The sequence below is a fragment of the Vicia villosa genome, unplaced genomic scaffold, assembly GCF_029867415.1.
Source record: "Vicia villosa cultivar HV-30 ecotype Madison, WI unplaced genomic scaffold, Vvil1.0 ctg.000363F_1_1_3, whole genome shotgun sequence".
In the NCBI taxonomy this organism is placed as follows: Eukaryota; Viridiplantae; Streptophyta; class Magnoliopsida; order Fabales; family Fabaceae; genus Vicia; species Vicia villosa.
In genome coordinates, this window is record NW_026705164.1 from 210,308 (window position 1) to 230,093 (window position 19,786).

A 19,786-nucleotide genomic window follows, 5' to 3' on the forward strand; every position below is an offset into this window, starting at 1 on the left:
TAGAACGAAAGAATAGGACTCTGCAAGAAATGGCCAGAACCATGATCAATGAAACCAATATGGCTAAGCATTTCTGGGCAGAAGCAATAAACACTGCATGCTATATTCAGAATAGAATCTCTATCAGACCTATTCTTAATAAGACTCCTTATGAATTGTGGAAGAATAGAAAGCCCAACATTTCATATTTCCATCCTTTTGGATGTGTATGCTTTATTCTGAACACTAAAGATCATCTTGGTAAGTTTGATTCCAAAGCTCAAAAGTGTTTCCTTCTTGGATATTCTGAACGCTCAAAAGGCTACAGAGTATACAATACTGAAACATTGATTGTAGAAGAATCAATCAATATCAGGTTTGATGATAAGCTTGGTTCTGAAAAACCAAAGCAGTTTGATAATTTTGCAGATTGTGATATTGATATATCAGAAGTTGTTGAGCCAAGAAGCAACGCATCAGAAGCAGAACCTCTCAGAAGCAAAGAATCGGAAGATCAAGTATCAGCTTCTCTGGAGAATCTAAGCATTTCTGAAGAACCATCTGTCAGGAGATCATCCAAACTCATTTCTGGTCATTCAGAAGATGTCATTCTTGGAAAGAAGGATGATCCAATCAGAACAAGAGCATTCCTTAAGAACAATGCAGATTGTCAATTAGGTCTTGTATCTTTGATCGAGCCAACTTCTGTTGATCATGCTCTAGAAGATCCAGACTGGATAATTGCTATGCAAGAAGAACTGAATCAGTTTACAAGGAATGATGTTTGGGATCTTGTTCCTAGACCAGATGGATTCAATATAATCGGTACAAAATGGGTCTTCAGAAACAAGCTCAGTGAGAAAGGTGAAGTGGTAAGAAACAAAGCCAGACTGGTGGCTCAGGGTTATAGTCAGCAAGAAGGGATTGACTATACTGAAACCTTTGCACCAGTGGCCAGGTTAGAATCTATTCGTCTATTAATTTCATTTGCCACTCAACATAACATCACTCTCTATCAAATGGATGTTAAGAGTGCCTTCTTAAATGGTTATATAGATGAAGAAGTTTATGTCCATCAACCTCCTGGTTTTGAAGACTCTCTGTCTCCTAATCATGTTTTTAAAGTAAAGAAATCGTTATATGGATTGAAACAAGCTCCCAGAGCTTGGTATGAACGCTTAAGTTCTTTCCTTCTGGATAATGGTTTCACTAGAGGAAAAGTGGACACTACTCTCTTTTGTAAAACCTTTAAAAGGGATATTCTAATTTGTCAAATATACGTAGATGATATTATTTTTGGAACATCTAATGCTACACTTGGAAAGGAGTTTGCTGAGTCTATGCAGGCTGAGTTTGAAATGAGCATGATGGGAGAACTCAAGTATTTCCTTGGAATACAAATAAATCAAACATCAGAAGGAACGTATGTTCACCAAACCAAGTATGTGAAGGAACTTCTGAAGAAGTTTAATCTTCTGGACTACAAAGAAGCCAAAACTCCTATGCATCCAACATGCATCCTAGGTAAGGATGAGGTAAGTAAGAAGGTAGATCAGAAGTTATACAGAGGTATGATTGGATCTCTTCTATATCTGACTGCTTCTAGACCTGACATTCTGTTCAGTGTTTGTTTGTGTGCTAGATTCCAATCAGATCCTAGAGAATCTCATTTAACTGCTGTTAAGAGAATTCTAAGGTATCTGAAAGGTACTACTAATGTTGGCTTAGTTTACAGAAAATCTAAAGAATACAACTTAGTAGGATTCTGCGATGCTGACTATGCTGGAGACAGAATTGAAAGAAAGAGTACTTCAGGAAGTTGCCAATTTCTTGGAAGTCATTTGATCTCCTGGTACAGCAAGAAGCAAGCAACTATTGCTCTATCAACCACAGAAGCAGAATATGTCGCTGCTGCTGGTTGCAGTACACAGATGCTCTGGATGAAGAGTCAGTTAGAAGATTATCAGATATTTGAGAGTAACATTCCTATATTATGTGATAATACTTCTGCTATATGTTTATCTAAGAATCCTATTCTTCATTCAAAAGCTAAACATATTGAGATTAAACATCATTTCATAAGGGACTATGTTCAGAAGGGTGTTATATCTTTAAACTTTGTTGATACAGACCATCAATGGGCTAATATCTTTACAAAACCCCTGGCTGAAGATAGGTTTAAGTTCATTCTGAAGAACATCAGTATGGATTTATGCCCAGAATGAAAAGATGAGAAGTTCTCATGTATGAGTATCTTCTGAAATGAATGTGGAATTATTTTTTTAATCAGAAGTTCTGATTGAAATCTTCTAGAAATTATGATTCGGTTAATACTAACGTTTCATTGTCTAAGTTGATTCAGAACCTCTTTTAAAGCAAAACAGCTGTAACGTTTTATCTCGGGATGGTAAACCTGTCGTTACTATTCATGGATAAGCGCGCGTGCAGTTGAAGGGACGCCGACCATAGGTAACTGTGCTAGTCACCTCATTTGTCTTTATTATCTCTCCTCACGTCACGTAACATTAATTGCTTTTCATCATTTACTCTCTTTCAGTTTTTCTTTTTATATTCTTCAAACGTTTCTTTTCCCTCTTATATCTCTCTCACTTTGCATTCCTCCTCAAATTATTTCTCTCTCTCTCTTCCGTTTTCTTCTCTTGCTCAAACAAGTTTTTCTTATTTTTAAAAATCCTAGCTCAAACCTAGCGTTCATCCTAAGTCTGTTGTGGATCTATGACTCAAAGGCGACAGATCTATGCATATCTCGGGATGGCTCTCCTAATACCTCTCAAGTCAGACCTCTTCTTTGATGTTGTTATCAACTTTCACCCAAAGACAGAAGACTTTCTTGAGTTATGGGAGGAGGTTAAGAATGATATTCTTAACTTCCATGTTAAGGGAAAGCCCCGTTTGCAACATTAGCCCTCTGTCTGTGAACTGTCCCTCTCTTCCTCTTTGGTCACTTGGATCTCTTCTACAGTGGAGGTTCTAGTCTGGAAGACAAGAGTCCACAAGGATTCTTGATGGGTTGACACAGAGTGTGTCCTGCTAGGGTGCTGTTTTTAATTTTTGTAGTCATTTCCTCTTGGGATGACTTTTTATGTATTTGCTAGGAATGTTTCTCATCTTGTTAAACATAGGAACCTTTTGTAATCTTTTTTGATTATCAATGAAAACCTTCCGTCTTTTACATTCCAATGATTTTATTTGTCGTTTTATTCATCTGAATCTTTTGGAATATTCTTTTTGATGTTATGACAAAAAGGGGGAGAAGATAAATGATAAATGATTTGATTAATCTATCAGTTGCTGGGTAAAGCTCCCACACATTTACTAACAAGAACTGCAAGTTCTATATGGTTTAAGTGTTTTGCAGGTATAAAGAAGTGAAGAAAATCTTCAAAGCAAAGCAAACACAAGAAGCAAAACCATGGAAACTGAAGCAAGCTGAGTGCTATCAAGCTTCAGAGATCAGAAGCACTGATAATAGAATTTGATCCATATTTGTCTATTTGCTATGACAAAATTATATTTGCTCTGATACATTATTTTAGCCTATATGGCTCTGATACATATTATGTGTTCAAATATACATTTTATGTTCTAACTCGTTCATGCTGACTTTTGTCGTTTAGTTTTTGTTCTGTAACATTTCAGGATGTAGAGATGCTCAGATGATGCTCTGGTACATTCAACAATGTTCTGATACAAATCTAGCATGAAGTGATGTTGGTAGAAATTCAAAGCTCTGAAGCTATCCGAGGGAAGCAGAAATCAGAAGTTGCGAATGTTCTAAAGATCCAGAAAACTCAAGTTCTGAAGCTGTCCTAAATGGAAGCAGAAATCAGAAGCTGTGAATGTTCAGAAGATCAAAGAAATTCAAGTTCTGAAGCTGTCCTAGATGGAAGCAGAAGTCAGAAGCTGTGAATGTTCAGAAGATCAAAGAAATTCAAGTTCTGAAGCTGTCCTAGATGGAAGCAGGAATCAGAAGCTGTGAGTGTTCTAGGAATCTAAAGAAATTCTAGTTCTGAAGCTGTCCTATGGAAGCAGAAGTCAGAAGCTATGAATTCTCTAAAGACAGAAGCTTATATGATCGTCTCTACCGAAATAATCAGGGAAGTCTTTTATTAAAGTTCTTCGAGTATTTATTTCAGGGGGAGATTATTTATCTCAGGGGGAGATTGTTAATCTCAGGGGGAGACATATTCATATGCTTATGCTATAGCTGTGTAATTTGTCTTTTGCCGTCTGTTCTTTCTGATCGCAAATTCATATCATTTATATATGTTTTTGTCATCATCAAAAAGGGGGAGATTGTTAGAACAAGATTTGTTCTGATCAATTATCTTAGTTTTGATGATAACAATAATATGAATTTTGCTTAAGATAATATGGTACTCTAATCCAATGCAATTTCCTTTTCAGGAAATATATATAAAGAGTACGCATAATTCAGCGCTCAGAAGCTTTGTCTCAAAGGGTTCAACATGCAACATCAGAACATGGTCTGGCAAGACATCAGAAGATGGTCGAAGCAGAATCAGAACATGGGTCTATGGAAGCATCAGAAGAACAAGAGAACAGAAGCACTGAAGTTCTGATGGTATCACGCTCAGAAGCACTTCAAGGTCAGAAGATCAGAAGATGCTATGCACCAAGCTGTTTGACTCTGATGATATTCAAACGTTGTATTCACAAACATCAGATCAGAAGAAAGTACAAGTGGCAAGCTACGCTGACTGACAAAAGGAACGTTAAAAGCTATTCTAGGCTACGTCAGTAGACACAGCGTGAACAAGGCTCGAGGTAGTTGACAAAAGCGTATAACATTAAATGCGATGCTGTACGGAACACGCAAAGCATTAAATGCACTCAACGGTCATCTTCTCCAATGCCTATAAATATGAAGTTCTGATGAGAAGCAAGGTTAACGATTCTGCACCAAAACAACTCAAATCAACTTGCTCAAACGCTGTTCAAATCAAAACTCAGAATCTTCATCTTCATCAAAGCTCACTACATTGCTGTTGTAATATATTAGTGAGATTAAGCTTAAACGTTAAGAGAAATATCACAGTTGTGATTATCGCTTTTAAGAAGCATTTGTAATACTCTTAGAATTGATTACATTAAGTTGTAAGGAACTAGAGTGATCGTGTGGATCAGAATACTCTAGGAAAGTCTTAGAGGTTATCTAAGCAGGTTGTAACTAGAGTGATCATGTGGATCAGTAGACTCTAGAAAAGTCTTAGAGGGTATCTAAGCAGTTGTTCCTGGAGTGATCAGTGTGTGATCAGAAGACTCTGGAAGACTTAGTTGCTGACTAAGTGGAGAACCATTGTAATCCGTGCGATTAGTGGATTAAATCCTCAGTTGAGGTAAATCATCTCTGCGGGGGTGGACTGGAGTAGTTTAGTTAACAACGAACCAGGATAAAAATAACTGTGCAATTTATTTTTATCTGTCAAGTTTTAAAGCTACACTTATTCAAACCCCCCCTTTCTAAGTGTTTTTCTATCCTTCAAATACAAGTTGAATTTTCAAACATGTTTTATTATTATAATATTTATTATAATTTTAAAAATAGTATGTGTTACATATCATGATGTATGAGAGTTTTGTTGAATTGTAACATCCTAAATACTTTTGTGTTGAATTTACTTTGATAATCTATTTAAATCACGTGGAATTATTTAGGGTGTTACAACTGGCCTTGGTATGTGAAGTTCATTGACTATGTCGATATGTGTGGTAGGATGAGTTTGATCATTTGGTGCAGGTTGAGATTTTTTGCATAAAGCTAGAGGTAAGGAAGAGCTATTATGAGCTTGGTCTAATTTTTATACAGGTAGCCTGTTAATTAAGTAAATTGTTGTTGTAAAGTTGTGATCCCAATTTCAATTGGTACGGAGGCATGATCTAGTAAAGTGAGGCCCATTTCCATAATTTGTTTGCCTTTTCTTTCTACTGTCCCATTTTGATTAGAATCATGTGGACAGGTTAGCCTATGCATAATGTCAAGTTCATTGAAATATTTTGTTAAAGGTCTTAATTCACCACCATAATATGACTGAACTATTTTGGTGTTGGTATTAAAAATAATCCTAGCATAGCTTTGAAACAATTTGAAGGAAGACAAGGTATCACTTTTATGTTTTAACAAGTAAATCCAAATGTATCTTGTAAAAGTAACTACAAAAGAAACATAGTAGGAGTAGCCACATCTAGACGGTGAAGGTGATGGTCCCCATGAGTCGCTGTAAAAAAATTCAAAGAAACATCTATACTTAGTTAGAGTCAAGGAAGCATATATCCTCTAAGACTTGCCAAGACAACAAGAAATGCCAAAATTAATGGAATTTTTATGACTCAAGTGAACGTTACAAAATGCAAGTACATTAGTGAATAAATTTAGGATGAACATGCCCTAGTCTAGAGTGGCAAAAGACACCATTATTTGGAACATAAATAACATTATCATACCTACGGCTAACACTTGTATTATTGACAACAAAATACATATTTTTCAATTTATTAGATATGAAATTATGGGAGAGTTCTAAAGCTAGATTGTTGAAGTAGCACAATTCACTTTCATCAAGGAACCCTTTAAATAACCCCAAGCTAGATATTTGTGATTTTAACACATCACTTGTTAGAATGAAACTCAAAATACAAATTTTTGTCTTTAAAAAATTTAGAGACTGATATTAGATTCTTAGTGATACTAGGAACATGAAGGAGATTATTCAACTTTAGCATAAAATTTGACAGGCTTTTGGACCTAAAGTTTGAAAAACCAATAAACTTGACTACTAAGCTTTATCCATTTCCAACTAAGACCTTATTAGGATAAACGCAAGATTGAACATTTTGTAATTTTGAAGAGCAATAAGTAATATGATGTGATGCACCTGATTCTGCAAAACAAGCTTGAGACTCCAAACCTTGAGGAACCTGAAGGCTATCTTTATGAGTTAAGAGAGTAGTTACTTGAGCATATGTCGAGGCCTGGTTTTTCTGATTGTCATAACTCTAACTAGTTCCAATTGAGAAAGAAGAATGTACTTGAGGCTTTAGTGGTGGAAGCTTAAAGTAATCATCATATATGTACCCATAGTCAATAACAACATGACCATACTTGTTGAAAAGTTGACAGGTTAGTTGATTTCCTGTGATGTTGGTCTGTCTACCACAACCCCTGTCTTAAAATGAAAGAGCTCTACCCAAAAATGCTGATAAGGACCTGATGCCACTCCATTTCTGCTCGAAAAATTATTGTATACAACTTGACCAACATTAACAATTATACTTGGAGTCGAAAGTTCTCTGGAAAACTTATCTAATTATACTTCTTGAACATATAACAATGCCTTAACATCATATATGTCAGTTGGTTCAACTTTATCAAGAATCATCATAATAAATGGATTATATTTCTCAGGGAGGCTTTACAGAATCAACTATGGCTCATCAACTAATAATGAATCAACTATGGCTCGAATTCGAAGGACATATATACTAAAAATTTGAACGATTACCTTGCTAGTTTTCAACTCAGATCTTAGTTGATGAATTCAAATTCTCATATGTGAATAGAAATGTTTGTGCATCTTATCCTACACTTCACAAGCATGTTTGCACGAAAGCACATGTGATAACACAATTTCACACAATTTCAAAAATTGTAGATATCAACCAAGTAAAAATCGATTGACCTTCGTAATCTTCATAAACAACATTAACTAGTTTCTCATTGTCAATTTTGAATATATGATAGATGTGAGAATTTACCACTATTTTTTGAAGTTTGTGAGATAAAAGGACACCTTATACCTATTGATTCCACATGAAAAAGTTATTTTCTTGGAGTTTGACTGATAGCTTCAGTTCAAATGTGTCGGACGAGCTTGAATTTGCCATTTGCGATGAAAAAGCTTGCGAAGATCAAACCACATGATGTGTGTTTTGCAACGAGTTTTCTTTATCTGCCATTCAAATTTCTTTGAAGCTTGATGAAGGAATCGATCGGCAAAAAGTACTGAACAGAGAAAGGAAGCCTCTATGAATTATGAACTTAAACAATTAGAGAAAATGAAGATGAATATCTACTTGAGTTCATTAGATCGAGTTCTTGTGTTCATTAGGTCTAGTTCATTATTATGTACATGGATCCAGTAATCTATATGTACACAGATACAAAGGCAAGAGTTAGTTATTTTAACTAGGGGTGTTCATGGTTCATGAACTGCACTGAACCAAACTGTATTTATGGTTCGGTTCAGTTTGTAATAACCACTTTAATAAAAATGCAGTTAACTGCTAAAATGGTTTCAATTCAATTTAAAACTAGTTTAGAACCGGTTTATATTTATAAACTAGTTTATAATCAGTTTGCACTTTTAAACCAATTTTATATTTTGAACTCTTTTAAAATCAATTTTTTTAATTTCATGAAAAATTATATTTTCAGAATATTTTTTTTCAAAAAAATATTTTTTATTTTCAGAAACAAAAATTTATTTTCGATTTTTTTATTTATTTTCAAAAAAATAATTTTTTCCAGATTTTTTTTATTTCTTTTATATTTCAAAATAAAAATTAATTAATTTTTTAATTTTTGCTTAAATAATACTACCGTAGAAAAGTACAGAGCCACCGTTCGAAAATTTCAATTTCAGCCGCAACAATTATCGACAAGTATGCATGTGGTTTATATATTGTTTATTATTCACACTCCCAGGTTATTTATATTTCTCGATACATATTATAATGTCATGGTAAATGCAAACTAACTGCCGCAAAATTAAATATGAATTATTCAATTTAAACCAATACATGGTTATCTCTCCTAACACAGAGTCACGAAAAACAATTATATATCAATTTCAACTATATTCTCATTATCATAAACAAAACATCCCCGTTTGATTCCATCATGTAATTTATAAGTTATATACTATATAAAGTTAGAGTACAAATTTTATTTTATGTAGTATTATATACGCAAACAAAATTTTATTTTTGGTTTTAGGAAGAAAAAAAATTTGAGAAATTTTTTTTTGAATTTTTTTAATTCCAAATGTTTTTTTAAATTTTTTTATTTATAACTTTTTTTCAAATTTTTTTTTACTCGATTAATTTAATTTTTTATAAGAAATTATTTTATATAATTAAACCAGTTTATAAAAAGAAATTGGTTCTGAACTGATTTTAAATTGAATTTGAATTGTTTAAATTAAATGGTTCAGTTTATTAACCATTTAAGTGGTTCAAGTTTTGTATAGTACAATGCAATTTAGTTCAAGTATACAATTCAGTTAACCATATTTTTGAACACCCCTAATTTTAACTAATTTTTTAACCTCTTTTAACTAACTATCTAAAGTAGTTATTCTACTTTTTACTTTTCAGTAATATAATTTATAATTTATTTACCGTGATAAACATTCATTTTAGAGATGGTTAATTAAAATAAAAGGCAAAAAGATAAAAATGCATCAAAGTGGAATGTTGTTGTCTTCACCGAGGCAATTAGTGTGAGTATGATGGAATCGCGCATCCAAATTGAATGAAACAGCACAAGAAAGGAATTTCCGTCCATCTACAACAACTCTTCACGAGCACACTCTTCGCCCAATTCACCGTTCCCAAACTCCTTCCCAGTTATGGGAGTCCCAGCTTTTTACCGGTGGCTCGCCGACCGTTACCCACTCTCGATCACCGATGTAGTCGAAGAAGAACCAACCCTCACCGACGACGGTGTTCCTTTGCCTATTGACGCGTCTTCACCAAATCCCAACGGAATGGAGTTCGACAACTTGTACTTGGACATGAACGGCATCATTCACCCTTGTTTTCACCCTGATGGCAAGGTATGCAGTAACATTCTTTTCTTCACTTTTTCTTCTTCTGAATTTCAGCTAATCGTTTGAAGTTCTGCAACGCCTTTCTGGATTTAATTGAGTTTAGGTGTTATTGTATAGTGATCTGAAGTGAATTTCTGCGTTTTTTGTTGTTTTGGAATTGAATTAGTTTGAGTTTCTGAAGTACTAATTAATTGTAGTACACTTGTTATGAATCATGAATCTTGTAAATGCAGCCAGCACCAGCTACCTATGATGAGGTGTTTCAATTGATATTTGATTATGTTGACCATCTCTTTTTGTTGGTTCGACCGAGGAAGCTTCTCTACCTTGCAACTGGTATGTGTACTATTGTATTAAGTAGTAGCAGTAGTAGTATTTTTTCTTTGTTCCGTAACATATTAGCATCGCTCACTGTGGAATTGTCTTATTTCTGTTGCTAAACCCTAGTGTGTTGTAAGTTATCACTTTGTGTCATAACCTAGAAATCACATTGAAGTGATGTTTTAAAAACTGGGCCAGAGATCAGACTGGCGAGACTTCCGGATCATGGTTCAATTGGTTTAACTTGTTCAACCGCGGTTGAATTAAATGATAGATAAATAAATAATTAAGTGTTAAGAAAACAAAAATACCAGTTAAACCAACCGCTATTTGAGCACAATTCAATTCGGTTGAACCAACCGCTGTTTGAGTACAGTCAATTCGGTCCAACCAGACTGTAGTACAACAGAGCTGAAACCAACCGGTAAATTGATTGGTTTCCCGGTCCAACCAGTTTGGTCTGATTTTTAAAACGTTGCATTAAAGAGGTGGATTTATCAACATCCAACAATTTGGTTCCAAAAACCTTTTTTGTTTGCTTTCTTGTGAGGATGTCTTGTCGTCTTGGATTGCACTCTTAATTTTTTTTTCTTCCAACTAAACTCACGACTATATGGTTTGAAGTTTGATTTGAACATTTCAAATTTAGTGCAAACCTTTCCATAATAAGACTCGTGAGTATTTATTAAAAAAACTTACACATCCAGTTTTTGGGAGGCTACAATGTTTTGTCCTTAAAGAGTCTTAGTTCCATAACACACAATCTCTCTGTCCATCTTCATGTTTTTTTTTTATATATATTTACTATTCTTGCCCTGCCAGCTTTTGTCTCCTGTTTCCTTACTTTGAAATTTGCAGATGGTGTTGCACCACGAGCAAAAATGAATCAGCAACGTTCTCGGCGCTTCCGGGCTGCAAAAGATGCAGCCGAGGCTGTAAGAATGTTAATATGCTCATTCTTTCAATGTTCTCCTACTTTTTTCTGACGAAGGTACTGACCTTTTTTTTAAACATTATAGGAAGCGGAAGAGGAAAGGCTGAGGAAAGAATTCGCCAGTGAGGGAACACCTTTGTCTCCCAAAGATAAGCCCGAGACTTCTGACTCAAATGTCATTACCCCTGGTACTAAATTTATGGCAGCTCTTTCAGTGGCTCTTCAGTCTTATGTACAGACTAGATTGAACCTCAACCCTGCCTGGAAAAATATAAAGGTACTAAACAATTGAAACCACATCCTATTAGTTCTTTATGCCGCTTGATCCCTTCAAGATGGGGTGATTCCTTTCTTCTGGAGTAATCCCATCTATTTCCTTCTCCCTTATACATCTGGCTTTCAGGATGCTCTTTCTCTAAATATTTATTTATGGGCTGCATTGGATGATTAATTATTTGAAGGTTATACTTTCTGATTCAAATGTTCCTGGTGAGGGAGAACATAAAATAATGGAATACATCCGGTTACAACGTAATGTTCCTGGTTTCAATCCGAATACTCGCCATTGTTTGTATGGATTGGTGCGTTTTGTTTTGTCCTAATTTTAATTTTCATCTTGTCTGTCTAGGGTGCTTTTATCCTTTCCTTGATTTTTTGCATGATATTTTATGACCTTTAAACCAGGATGCTGATTTGATTATGCTCTCGTTAGCTACTCATGAGATTCACTTCTCAATATTGAGGGAGGTTAGTTGTCAATGCGTGAGCTGCTCAGCTGATACTGTTATCTCATTGATATCAATAGATAGTATTGGAAATATTTTTCACAGTATCAAATGATTAATTGCTTGATGGACAGGTAATTACTTTACCTGGACAACAAGACAAGTGTTTTGTGTGTGGCCAAGTTGGCCATTATGCAGCTGATTGTCACGGTAAGCCAGAAACTAAAACTGAGGATGGGAGTTCTGCTGATGATAAACCAGTTCACAAGAAGAAATATCAGGTTGGAAGATTGGAATCCTGCATGTTGATCTGAATCTTCATTTTACTTTCTTTTTCTTTTTAACGTCAAACTAATTCATAGTATTCACAGTTTCTAAACATCTGGGTGCTTCGTGAATATTTGCAATATGAATTGGAGATTCCCAACCCTCCTTTTGAGATTGACTTTGAAAGAGTAGTGGATGATTTTGTATTTCTATGCTTCTTTGTCGGAAATGACTTTCTTCCTCATATGCCAACATTAGAGATCAGGGAGGTAAGCATCTCGAAGGCACCCCGTTACACTAATCTGTACTTGAAACAGAAAAGATAACATTGCTATTTGCTTCTTATTACCATGTACTTGATGTAGGATCTTAACATGCTTTGGTTAGGCCTTTTTATTCCACTGCTTATTTATCTTCCTACCCTAGTGTCATTGTTGTACTCGTTAATACACTTTCTACTATTCCAGGGAGCTATAAATTTACTGATGCATCTATATAGAAAGGAGTTTACTGCCATGGGTGGCTATCTTACTTATGCGGGCAAGGTAATCTTTTTATATCCCGTGTTCATCTTTTTATTCGTCAAAATGTCATTAGGTTATGATATGTTCTTTTACAGTCTTCTACAGCAATTATCTATTCACTTCTTCAGTTGTTTATATTGTGCTTTGGATATAACTCTTAAATTGTCAATTCAGAATTCCTTTTTGTCAATGGGTGTTGCATTATGATTGAATATCTTTATGCCTCCCAGGTTTTCTTAGATAGAGTGGAATACTTTATCCAATCTGTCGCTGTTCATGAAGATCAAATCTTTCACAAACGAGTTCGAATTCAGCAGGTATTTTGCTTACTAATTAATTTTGTGAATTGATATGCATGGACTGTGCTACTTTCGTACAATATTGTATTGTAGATTGCTTTATGATATTTAATTCTTGTTACTGTATTAATAGGTGGCAGAAAATAATGAAGAGATGAGAGCTAGGGCAAGAGGAGTAATGCCTCAAGAGCCACGGCCCTCACTTTCCGATAAGGTTCGGTATTAAATTTGTCGCCCGGACATTTTTAGTTTTATCTTGCCTAAATTTAGTTCTTATATCTTTGACTTTCTACAGCATGTTTTGGAACTCCACCGGAATAACTTTTCTTGATTACCAAAGTAATTCTACTGGTGTTCCCTAACATGCAAGCGGGTAACTTGCCTGTGATATAAGTAATCTAGAAATCCTGGCAGAGTTTTCATAATGAACTGCATGTTTCTTATTTTCTCAGGTCAAGTTAGGGCAGCCTGGATACAAGGATAGGTATTATGTTGAAAAGTTTGGTGTATCAAGTTTGGAGGAGATAGATAAAATTAAGAAAGATGTAGTAAGTTCTATCAATTTTTCTTACTTACAAGTAATCAACCTTGTCAAATTATTTTCTGTTCTTGGATCACATTACATGCTCATATATTGGACTGACTCTAATATTTTGTTAGAGATATTTTGTAAGGAGTTAAACCTTTCGAAAATCTTATGTTTTTACTTAATAACTTCAGCTTTTTGAGTAGCTGTTTCATACTACGGTAACGAAACATCCATGACCAAGAGGTATGGAGTTTGAACCTTGCCGCCCCATTCTTCAAATAAAAAGCTGAATTTTAGTAAGAGATAGGTGTGTTTCTGAATGTTCACGTTTAAAGTCCAAAGAGCTATTTCATGGGGGGCTATGTTATACATATAAGATAAAAATCATTCATGTTTCTTCAGCTAAAAGCCTGGGGTTTTAGGATAGATGATTCATGAAATGCGTGTATGTGCGTGTACGTAATTTCCGTCACATTTTCTCGTTTGTTCTGTTAAAATGGAAATCTACAAGCATAATTCTCCCCTTCTAAACTGGTATCTTTGACAGTGACACATCTTAGATGGTCTTGAAATTGTGTTATTATTCCCAGTCTTTGTTCCAAAGGAGAGAAGTAAGTCTGTTCATGTGAATATGTTGCTTGCTATTGTATGGGCATCTGTAGATACTGGTGTTAATGAAGTTCAATAGAGCAACCAATAACATTTTTTTGCTGGATACATCTTTCACAAAATCCAATGTAGGATTCGGGTTATGCTTCATGCAAATTCTTATTATAGATAGATGGACTTGTTGATTTTGAATAGTTATCTTCCTTTTGACAATTATCCTGCTCATTCTCATTAATTTCTTGCTATTGGAAATTAATATTTTAAATTATTGTCTCTGCTCTCTTTGTAGGTTTTGAAATATGTGGAAGGCCTTTGTTGGGTTTGCCAGTATTATTATAATGGCGTATGCTCGTGGAAATGGTTAGTGATTATTTTATTTTCTTTTTGTTTCTTAATTGCTTCTTTTTTCATGATTGATTTGGTAGATTGGTAACTTTACATGCATGACTTGATATGCTGTTAGTAACATAGCAGCCAACAAGTTTTTATGGACAACTTCACTTTTAAACTCAGAAAATGATAAAGCTATCCCACAGTTGCTCAGAATGTCAAGTCCAACCAGTCATACCTTTTTTGTTGGTCTAGGAAGCTTGTAGACTGAATGTTTAATTGTGTTAATGATTATTTCTGTGCTTAAAGATATTAATAATGAAGAGGTATGCATTAGGGCGATTTGAATATTAGAATGTGATAGAATAATGCTTCCTATTGGATAGGTTTATGGAAAGAGGAAGCAGAAAAGCAGTTGGGATTAGGAGGGGCTTACTGAAATTATTGTAATTTGAACTGTCAATAGCTAGTTAGTTGGTTTGGTAGAGATTTGGGACCAGTGCTATTAAAAGGAGGAACTAAACTGAAAAAGGAGTTAGTTGAGATTTTTGGAGTTAGTTGCAATTCTGTCATCCTTTCATCCGTGAGAGCAATGCAATTCATTCTTCATTCACGTTATTTCTTCTGATTTCAGTTCTATCAGAATGCTTCACTAGAAGGATGACAAGATGATTAAAATAATGGATTCATAATTGTATTAAATTATTAAGTGGGACTTGATAAATGGCATGGTGCGCTTTCCAGGTCCAGTATCTTTCTATTGTGTGGGAACATCAGTGCTGCTTCCAAACATAATATAGACCATGGCTGTCAAGATCGCACTAAAACTCGTGAAAGCACACAATCTTAGGTGTTGATCTTCCTGCAACGTGGTGGCACTGTAGAAAACTCTCCGCATATGGTGGTGTGGCCGACGCGGAGAGATAGACTATGGAAGCGTAGTGAAAATGCTCCAGAAGCGTAGGTTTTTTGACCCATTTGAAGACGGCGTATTGAAAGAGAAAAAAGCTCAGAAGAGACTTGGCAGATAAGATGGGACCGAGAGAGGCAGAGTGGATGGCTTGGTAGAGAAGATGAACAGAAAAGATGCTGAGAGAGACAAATGGGCAGCTAGGATTAGAGGAGAGTGTAGTCTTAGCTTTAGGGTTTCTCATGTGGAAATTGGGCCATTGAGCCCAAAGTCTTTCCTATTCCCCTTTTTTGGTGCAGTCCAATTTTTATTATATTAATAACAAAATAAAGGAAATTAGACAAAAAAATTTAAGACCCACCAAATTAATGAAGAACCTACACAACATTTATAATATATAAATAAATATGGTTTTGTCTCTTTGTTGGGATCTTGGGATTTGTGTTGCAATCCCACGATGTACGGTTTTCCTATACCCAAACTATCTTAGAATTTGACAACAAGTGATATATACTGATTGCTTTGATGACTGAGCTATAGTCTATATGTCTGAGTTGCTTTTTGATAACTGACGTGAATTTCTAGCAGTGTCTCCGATGTTTTAGCTGAATTTCCACTCATGACCATTGTCCATTTCTCTCTCTATTGTCTTTTATTGTTTTTATCCAGGTACTACCCGTATCATTATGCTCCTTTTGCTTCTGATCTTAAAGATCTCCTTAATATAGAAATAATTTTTTCACCGGGAGAGCCATTCAAACCATTTGATCAGCTTATGGGGGTCCTACCTGCTTCAAGGTTCTTCCCATCTCATGTCCCTAGATCTTTACTGTTGTACTTTCTGTGATCTGCTGATGTTTCCTAATTTTGTTACAGTTCAAATGCACTGCCTGAAAAATATAGGGATTTGATGACCAATCCTTCATCACCAATTTTCCACTTCTACCCAGCTGGTAAGATAGATAACATTGTCCATTTACTTTGTATTCTGCTATATTTTACATATTTTCTTATTCTGGTATTACATTGATACCTTTTTGACAGATTTCGAGATTGATATGAATGGAAAAAAATTCGCATGGCAGGTATTTTAGCGCTTTTTATGTATTCAAACTGTTTTTGAATTACCCAAGGGTTAAGATTGATTTTTTTAAATTAATATTGTGGATTCCTTTCAGGGTGTTGCCAAATTGCCATTTATTGACGAGAAGAAATTACTTGCAGCCACAAGGAAGCTTGAAGACACGTTAACGGTAGGTTTTTGTTTGTGCGTGGAAGGGTAGGGTGTTTGATACATGTTATAATAATTACTTGTCCTTCAAAATTATCAAAGTATAACATGTAAAACTAAGCCTGCCAATTCTTTTGGAGTCCACCGGGAATATTTTAATGTTCAGAATTATGTAGAACTTAGGTTTCCGCAAAAGAGTCGAAATTGTTTATCTCCAGAGATTAATTGTTTATTTTATTAAAACTTTTGAATCATAAAGTGAGTTGCATTAACGTATGCCCAGAACCTTGCAGGAGGAATACAGCTGCAACTAAGTAGGAATTGTTGAATGTTGATGAGTTGCAACCATTTTAAAATAGATAGATTTTATAAGTGTTGATTACTTTGTTATATTTTTGTTGCCATTTGCTGGAAGCTTTTGTTTTGGATCTTTTTTACTCTTCAATAGATGTTTCAAATGGATAACTGTGAGATGCATTGAAGTGTTGTTCATGTTTAAAAGCAAAAGAGTTCAGATTCTTTGCCGTGTCTTTAGTGCTGAATTTCTGTTTTGTTAGATGCAGGAGGATGAACAACTTCGGAATAGTGTGATGCTTGATTTGCTTTATGTCAACCGTGCACATGATTTGGCTTCACATATTTTATCGTATTACAAAGTTTATGGCCAATTACCTACTCATGAAAGATGTGTTTCACCAATTAAAGCAAATGCTAGGTTGGAGAATGTAAATAGTCATCACTCATAATTCATGAATATCAGTAGATATTTTAGAGGCTTATATGCTTGTTTTGTCATCTCTTTTATTTGTTGCCAGTGGTGGGATGAATGGATATCTTTGGGCGTGTGAGAGAAATGTTTTAAACTCTATTGTTTTGTCTCCAATTGATGGATTACCAGATACCGAGAGTAATCAAGTTTTGTAAGTAATTTCTCTATACTCGCCAAGTATTTTACAATCTTTGGTGAAGGACTCATATTGAGTGTTTTTTGAATTTCAGAAATATTACATATCTTAATCCTTCTAGACATGGACACATCCCAAAACCACCAGATGGTGTAGTGATACCCAAAAAGGTTTGTATATGCTGACCACACTTGGTACCCCGCTAGATTTGTGCATGTTAATTATCCATTTACCTAATTGCGGAAATAACTAGGCTAAGATGATTGACATGGATGGTATCATTTATGTGTTGGCCTATATTATGTTTCGCTCAATGTAAATAATGATGATGCCTTCTGTTCCTTCCTGGATCAGTTATATTATACAGACTCCACTTTGACATTATTGTTTTTTGCAGTTAGTAGAAGACATTGATATCAAACCTTTTCCTATGCTATGGCATGAAGACAATGTTGGCCGGGGACAGCAAGGCAGGGAAAGGTGAGAATAGTATGAGGATGTCTAGTTGCTATAGTATAATTTTCATGTTCTCTTTGACTAGGCTTTAAAAATACAAAAGACTAACTATGCCATACATGATTGTTAAGTTTAATGTTTCATATGATAAAGGTGCTAATATAAGTCAATGTCATCTGTTGCCATAATTGAGAAGTAATCATAATTAAGTTTTTTGTTCAAGTAATTTATTCATGGAAAATTTGGAGAAATCATTTTTGAGGAGATTGAAAAGTTCTGAATAGCTTTCAAATTGTTCATATGAATTTCTAGATGCATGAAACATGCCCTTACTTTTGTGTATGTGATGCATCTGACAGGCCACAATTACCTGGAGCAATAACTGGATTTCAATTAGGAGAAGCAGCTCATCGCCTGGTCAAGAACTCCCTTAACATTAAATTGAATAATACATCCCATGTACTGGCAGAGCAACCTCCAGTTCGCCATACAGTGAACAGGTTCCAATCAGCTGGACCATCTGGATATGGAACATATTCTCGCGAGAACACCAACAGTTATTATGGAGAATATAATCACCATGGCGTAATGACTAGACATAGAAATCCAGTCTCATCTAATGGTGGGCACATAGACAGGCAGAATTTTAGAATACAAGATAGGTCACGGCATCAAGAACAGCTCCAAAATGTGAACAATGGGTTTTCTTCTCTAACAATGGAGGAAGGATCGAGACCTACACCATCGAGGCAGTCAATTTCTCGTCCAACAACCAATTTTGAACCCCGATATGTGCAAAACACAGGTCCTCCAACACCACATCCAAAGTGGAATACTAAAGCACCTATAAATGGAATATATACTAGGCATCAAGAAACTGCATATGGGGCAGTACCTCGCGATAAGCCGGCGAAGAAGGTTTACCAAGTTAAAACACGGTTGCCCCAAGAAACTCCAGACTATGGGAATCAGTAGTGGTTTTTGTGGGTTTTACTTGTATATAGTGTGTGATGTGATGTGCCTTCGTTTCTCTCTGCTCATTCCTCAAATTGGAGCTATGCTGTCTCTCCACCTGTTCCTTGAATTTTATCTATGCTCTCTCAATCGCCATCCTAGTTCCATAATCGATTGAAGGGGCACATAGTGATATTGTGATGTGATTCATTTGACAGAACAATGATGTTTGAAGTTTTATATGATAAATATTGGATGCAATGGAGGTGCTACTTGGTTCCTCATCCGATAGTGGTGTCCAGGCTTTGATAAGATGCAAAAGCTACAAGATTTGCAATTTTCTTGGATTAGCATGTAACTGGTGTAGGCCAGTGGAGAATGTCAAATTGCGGACTAGGAATCTGTGTAGTTGTTTTGTTCGACAATATGTAACTTTTCTTTACAATAGTTAACCTGTACATACTTGATGTGAATATAATTCAGTATGCCTGGCGGGGGAATGTTAAATATTTATCTGGGATTGTCTTACCCAGCGTTTGTATTCTGCATTAAACGTCACAGAGAAAAAATAGGCTGAAAAATATCACGTTTGGCACATTTGTTATTTCCCTTGTATTGAGGGAATTCAGGCTTGTTTGGATTAGTTTGTTGTAGAATATATTATTCCCGGAAATCATATTTGAACATTAAAATTTGGGACAGCATAAGGTGTCTCTTTGTTTCTTTTTTAAATTCATTATGTATTTGTTTATATTATTTAAATTTGTGAAAGTGTAGTAAAATTAGAAAGTAGAACAGGTGTTAGTTTCTTTTTTAAATTCATTATGTATTTGTTTATATTATTTAAATTTGTGAAAGTGTAGTAAAATTAGAAAGTAGAACAGGTGTTAGAAAACTTGATATTGAAATAATTGACGTAGTGTCGGAAAAATTGATTTCAA

At 35.0% G+C, this 19,786-nt stretch overlaps 1 protein-coding gene across 2 annotated transcripts; it reads left to right on the top strand.

Moving 5' to 3' along the window:
• Positions 1-9,461: 9,461 nt before the first annotated feature.
• Positions 9,462-19,577, top strand: LOC131627418 (5'-3' exoribonuclease 4-like). 2 transcript variants are annotated; one of them, XM_058898278.1, is made up of 22 exons: positions 9,462-9,857; positions 10,085-10,187; positions 11,031-11,107; positions 11,192-11,383; positions 11,568-11,687; positions 11,791-11,853; positions 11,966-12,112; positions 12,203-12,367; positions 12,566-12,643; positions 12,853-12,939; positions 13,055-13,135; positions 13,374-13,469; positions 14,349-14,419; positions 15,969-16,097; positions 16,176-16,252; positions 16,344-16,384; positions 16,478-16,552; positions 17,094-17,245; positions 17,346-17,450; positions 17,530-17,605; positions 17,833-17,915; positions 18,251-19,577. In XM_058898278.1, the coding sequence occupies exons 1-22, from the start codon at positions 9,651-9,653 to the stop codon at positions 18,864-18,866; spliced, it is 2,841 nt and encodes a 946-aa protein (XP_058754261.1). In that variant the 5' UTR covers positions 9,462-9,650; the 3' UTR covers positions 18,867-19,577. The 2 variants fall into 2 exon arrangements, with proteins under 2 accessions (XP_058754261.1, XP_058754260.1); XM_058898277.1 differs by having other exon boundaries at positions 9,463-9,857; positions 17,088-17,245.
• The last annotated feature ends 209 nt before the right edge of the window (positions 19,578-19,786 follow it).

What these genes read in the sequence shown, in the direction of transcription:
- LOC131627418 (XM_058898277.1), top strand. Translation starts at nt 9,651, where the DNA reads ATGGGAGTCCCAGCTTTTTACCGGTGGCTCGCCGACCGTTACCCACTC. An exon ending in TTTCCACTTCTACCCAGCTG is followed by an intron (nt 16,253 to 16,343) that starts GTAAGATAGATA and finishes CCTTTTTGACAG; the next exon opens with ATTTCGAGATTGATATGAAT. An exon ending in GTGTAGTGATACCCAAAAAG is followed by an intron (nt 17,606 to 17,832) that starts GTTTGTATATGC and finishes TGTTTTTTGCAG; the next exon opens with TTAGTAGAAGACATTGATAT.